Raw genomic sequence first — 6,000 nt, 5'->3', positions numbered from 1 at the left:
GACATTTTCTATTTATGGCCCTTAATGAGTTTTTCCAAAAAAATAAAAAAATTTTAAATATTAACAATTTTTAATTTTTTTTAACATATTCTTATTCCTCGTAATTTCACGATTACGAGCATATGTTGTTCGAATTAAAAATGTTAATATTTATAATGTTTATAATTTTTATTGAATTTTCTTAAGAGTACATTTAGTTCAGATTCATAACCGGCAAAACCCAAAGAACAGGCAATTCGCGAATTTCATGGTCTTCGGATTTTGCCGGTAAAAATATTGGCTTGCAAGTCAAGTATTTATCAAAAACCGATACAATATACACTGAGAAAAAAGGTTTGAGCTGACAACCAAATATTTCATTCAATATATGTGCAACTAAAATTTTTTGGTTGACACAACTAAACTTTAGTTGACATCAACCAAAGTTTGGTTGAGACTACCAAATTCTTTTTCATTTTCTTATTTAGTCGTTTGAAACAAACTTTGGTTGTTGTCAACTAAAGTTTAGTTGTGTCAACCAAAAAATTTTAGTTGCACATATATTGAATGAAATATTTGGTTGTCAGCTCAAACCTTTTTTCTCAGTGTATATTGTATCGGTTTTTGATAAATACTTGACTTGCAAGCCGATATTTTTACCGGCAAAATCCGAAGACCATGAAATTCGCGAATTGCCTGTTCTTTGGGTTTTGCCGGTTATGAATCTGAACTAAATGTACTCTTAAGAAAATTCAATAAAAATTATAAACATTATAAATATTAAAATTTTTAATTCGAACAACATATGCTCGTAATCGTGAAATTACGAGGAATAAGAATATGTTAAAAAAAATTAAAAATTGTTAATATTTAAAAATTTTTTATTTTTTTGGAAAAACTCATTAAGGGCCATAAATAGAAAATGTCATTAGGCCCGAGAACGTCGCTCAGGCCCCCGCGGTGCATGCGTCCCTCGAGCTCCGTGTTTATGGCCCGGCCGGTAGAGTGGGGGTATAGTGCTTCCCCTCACGGGTCTAACTTGGACACTGCCCCTGCCCCTGATTTCTCTCTCTCTCTCTCTCCGTATATATACATAAGCAACAATGTCAAATACAATTAGTGAAAATTCAAAGTTTTAACAGTGAATTTCAACACTGCACAGAAAAGGTAAGATGTAATTTATTCTTTTACTTTAATTTTGCTAAACTGTTTATAAAATTATAAATTTATTTACTGAACCCTTTTGTACACTGAGAAAAAAATACTGTTGAATCAAATAGTTCAATGCTATTGAATTTCCCGTTATTGATTCAATAACAATTTTATTGATTGAAAAGTATATTACATAAAATGAAAAAACGAAACTATTTAAATCAAAAGTATGGTAATGTAAAATTAATGCCATTGTGTAAATTGATGCTATAGTTAATCTATTTATATCAAAAGAATAATTTATTAATTCTTTGACAATTTTTATTTGAAGCATCTAAAAGGTAAATTTGAAGAAAATGTGTATAAGTTTGAATCATACGAAAAATTGTTTACTTCAAAGAAGCAAGCTCTTGGAAAGGGAAGCATTTGCTTTCGTTTCAATGAATGGTGTTATTGCATTTGAGACATTGATACCCAACTTATTAAAACATTTTTAACTATTGTCATCAAAATAATGACATGACTTATTATTTCAATTAACTAAACTTTTAATTTATTAATCGTGTACTTTTGTTGTAATAAATGGCGTCATTGCGGGCAATCTGTATAATAGATTTTTAAATGTAACTAGAAAAAGATTTTTTTCCCTTTTTCTAAAATTTTATTTATATATAATATAAAGTTTATAAATAAAAATTTTTAAATTCATAAAAATTTTATTTTTTTATTAAGTTAAAAATTTTAAAAACCCGTATAATATGTTTAGAATTATAAAAAAATTTATTTTACTATTTTATAATTTTTCGAAACATAAAATTTCAAAATATTTAATTATCAATTAAATTATATGTGTCCTGACGCGGTGAAAGGGACCTTATGGTCCAATTGCAAATTGTACTTTAAATGTTCATAATAAAAAATGAATTGAACAAAATAATTTCTAATTTTTGGAAATCAAATTATTTGAGTTGCTCTTTCCTTTCCAAAAACTAGAAATTATTTTGTTCAATTCATTTTTTATTATGAACATTCAAAAGTACAATTTGCTATTGTACCATAAGGTCCCTTTCACCGCGTCAGGACACATATGCTTTTAAATTTAAAAACTTTTTTCATTGATTCAAAAGCATATTCTATAGATTCAAAAGCATATACTTTTGAATTTAAAAACTTATTTCTTTGATTCAAAAGAATATTCTGTTGACTCAATAAAAATACCTTTACATTAACATAGTTTTCTGTCAATTTAAGAAATATGCTTATGTTTCAATGACAGTGACACTATCGAATCATTAAAATCGGTACTTTTAAAACAATGACGTATACGTTAAGCAGCCCGGTATGACATTATTCATAAAATCAAATCCATATGTCATTAATTCAACAGCCTTTTTTTCTCAGTGTACTTTAATAAACTAAGTTAAAATTTTAGAAAGATTTACTGTCAACCGGGGTAATTATACCATCCCGCACTGCAAAAAGAAGTATCTTATTATAAGACACATTGGAAGCAAGTTACCAAAAGCATCTTCCTATCTATCTTATATCTTAATAAACTATAATGCATTTTAAGATGTTTTTGATAACTTAGAAGCAAGTTGTGAAAAACATCTTAAAAAGGCGACCAAAACATCTTAAAATAAGATACTTCTTTTTGCAGTGCGGGGGCTATTATATCCATTGACAGTTTTTAGTGAATACAATAGGGTCATTCCATTTTATTTCACCTATAGTCGTTGCATCCTATTTTTAGAAAAATTTGATATTTCGTATTAATGACTTTGAATATCCGTACAATTCATTTTTGACAATTATTTTATGAAATTTTTTTTTTATTTACATTGAAATTTAGTTTTTAAGTTGAGTTGCACGGAAAATAGGTTAGTTTGACAGCTTTGGAAATTTTATAAAAAAGAACAAAAATAATTCAGTTAGTAAATTTTTTTTCATTAATATTTGTTTAAAATAGTCTAATTTACCAATGTTAATTGATAATTGTGTAAAAAAAGCCAAAATACTACGTGAAAAGTAATATTTAAACTTACCTTTAAAATGTCAAAATTTGTCACATTTTATTTATATTTTCCAAGAAAGTTTATAAATATTATAAAATTTATTACTACCTAACAATGAGTACTTTCCATGTACTTTCACATGATATGTTGGCTTTTCATTTTTATAATATAGAAATATGTGTAATTTTACCTTGTATATTGAACTTTTCAGGATTTTATCAGATTTTGAACACTTATATCTTCGCAGGCGATTAATGAAAAAATACCATTTTGGTTTTAAAATTTAAGTTAAATCTTCTTTATTCATCTTATCAAAATTTGATGATGGAGAACGAGCTACTTTTTATTTTTATTCACTTTAAAAAATTCAACGTAAAATACGAATTTGAAGGTTAAAAAACAAGTATTTTTATAAATAAAATTCATACAAATAAATCCATATTGAGAAAACCAACTTCAGTTTTATAAAATTACTTATTTTTTAACCTTTAAATTCGTATTTTATGGTGGATTTTTTAAAGTACTTATTGTTAGGTAGTAATAAATTTTATAAAAATTATTAACTTTCTTGGAAAATATAAATAAAATTGTGACAAATTTTGACGTTTTACAGGTAAGTTTGAATATTAATTTTCACGTAGTATTTTGGCTTTTTTTACACAATTATCAATTAACATTGGTAAATTAGACTATTTTAAACAAATATTAATGAAAAAAAATTTACTAACTGACTTATTTCTGTTCTTTTTTATAAAATTTCCAAAGCTGTCAAACTAACCTATTTTCCGTTCAACTCAACTTAAAAATTAAATTTCAACGTAAATAAAAAAAATTTTCATAAAATATTTGTCAAAAATGAATTGTACGGATATTAAAAGTCATTAATACAAAATACCAAATTTTTCTAAAAATAGACCGCAACGACTATAGGTGAAATAAAATGGAATGACCCAATAATTTTTATTTTAGAATATTTTATACAATACGTGTATAAAGTCTCACTTTTGAGGCATTTCACAGCAAACGATGATGTAAACTCTACGGTGCATGTGCAAATCATTTTTAGTACTTTTATAAAACGCTAGTCTCTTTATGTCAATTTTATAACACACTAGTTTCTTTTTCATATACTTATTTGACTTCCGTAGTTATACAGTGCATCTGAGAGATGATGTTTTCCTTGTCTCAAAAGTACTACAAATATGCCCCATGGTATAAATATTATTTTATTATTTTTGGATTAAAAATACATGCAAATAGTGTATTATAGTTTCACATAATTAAAAATGAAGGTTCATTCAAGAGAAAACTATCACTAAACATAACCTACAATTTTTTGCCTCTAAGATACCTGTAAGAAATCTTCTCTTTGTGCGTCAAATATTATTTATATACATGCACAATATGTGAAAAACCAAAGTATTTTTTATTAAAATTTTAATTTATTTAATAATTAAAAATTTTACATTTGCAGATGTATTATTTCATTCTATTATTCTGCATTCTTTTTGTGTCCTTGACTCAATCGTTTAATGTCGATGATGGTAATTATTTCAGTTTAAATAATTTTATTTTATCTTTCAATATAAAAAAATATTATATATATATGGGTGATTTTCCGCGTAGCGTAAAATTTAGTTATTGTTATTTTTAACATTTGTTTTTATAATTTAACAAAAATTAAATTATAATCTTCAGAGTTAGTGCGCTCAAGAATTCATAATTATATTGCACAAACAAAAGAACAGAAATTATATAGCACATTGAGTTAACACTTCATTGCATTGGAGTTTGAATTAACACTTTATCATCGGGGGGTGTCGATGTGCAACTTATTTCTTAAAAAATACGAGGAACATTAAATTGTGCTCTACGCGGAGAAACACCCATATATGTATATATTTGAGAAAAATATAAGCATACCTAAATATAATATAATTGAAAAAAAATTAAATTTCTAAATAGAGTCATGTCATTTGTTTTTAAAAACTCATTATTGCTATTTTTGCTGCATTATATTAACATATTCAAATTTCAATTGAACTATCTAAATTATCAGACTATGAGGTGGTGCCAATTCGTTACAAAAGACAAGCGAACAACGGATTAACAATTCAAATGCAGAAAAGACGTCAACTGATTCAATTTTATTTGTACCCTACTGATAGTTTATTAGCAGGAACAAAAACGAAAGTTTATACTGCCGAGAATATAAAGAACAGAGTACATTTTACACGAGTAGTACGTATTTTATATATATATATATATATATATATATATATATATATATATACCCAGATAACACACATACTAGTACGGTAGTAGTATAATACTAGTACGGCGTACCGGTATGCAATATCGGTAGAATACGAGTACTATGCACGGAGAGAAAAATCATACTATATTCACATGAGCCACTGTTGCTTTTTTCACATAACACTATTTCATGTAAAAATCGTTTATCACGCAAGATATTTTTTCATGAAATCTGTGGGAGAACTGAAATAATAATAATTCATTTTTAGTTATTTATTTTTATTCAATACTTTTTTTTTTATTTATATGATATACACGGAGAGACCGCCAGTTGGAAAAATTACTAAAAAAATTTACAAGTAGCGGAAATAAGGTTACATTGTCAAATATTGCTGTAGGAAATCGAAAATTCTACTAGCAGCATACATAATAAAACCTGTAGACTATAGTAAAATTGTACACAAATTGGAATAGAAATTACTATAGTCTACAGTTTTATTAAGTATGCTGTATGACAAAGTAACCTTATTTCCGCTACTTGTAAATCTTTTTAGTAATTTTTCCAACCGGCGGTCTCTCCGTGTATGTCTTTGCATAT

The 6,000-nt window shown here is 26.3% G+C and overlaps 1 protein-coding gene across 6 annotated transcripts in view; it reads left to right on the top strand.

The window, feature by feature from the left end:
- Window positions 1–978: 978 nt before the first annotated feature.
- Window positions 979–6,000, top strand: part of LOC127286203 (A disintegrin and metalloproteinase with thrombospondin motifs adt-2-like) — a 167,539-nt gene continuing 162,517 nt past the window's right edge. For 4 of the 6 annotated variants that reach the window (XM_051312588.1, XM_051312580.1, XM_051312598.1 and 1 more), the window contains exons 1-3: window positions 980–1,146; window positions 4,621–4,690; window positions 5,206–5,387. In XM_051312588.1, coding sequence (XP_051168545.1) covers window positions 4,621–4,690; window positions 5,206–5,387 — 252 coding nt within the window. In that variant the 5' untranslated portion in view covers window positions 980–1,146. Of the gene's footprint in view, window positions 1,147–4,620; window positions 4,691–5,205; window positions 5,388–6,000 lie in introns of all 6 variants that reach the window. The other 2 variants (XM_051312563.1, XM_051312571.1) reach the window with 2 other exon arrangements.

Source organism: Leptopilina boulardi, unplaced genomic scaffold (genome assembly GCF_019393585.1).
Source record: "Leptopilina boulardi isolate dan_hultmark-lab unplaced genomic scaffold, ZJU_Lbou_2.1 LbouV2_121, whole genome shotgun sequence".
In the NCBI taxonomy this organism is placed as follows: Eukaryota; Metazoa; Arthropoda; class Insecta; order Hymenoptera; family Figitidae; genus Leptopilina; species Leptopilina boulardi.
The sequence above is the reverse complement of the archived record's forward strand: the minus strand, read 5'-3'. Positions and strand labels throughout refer to the sequence as shown.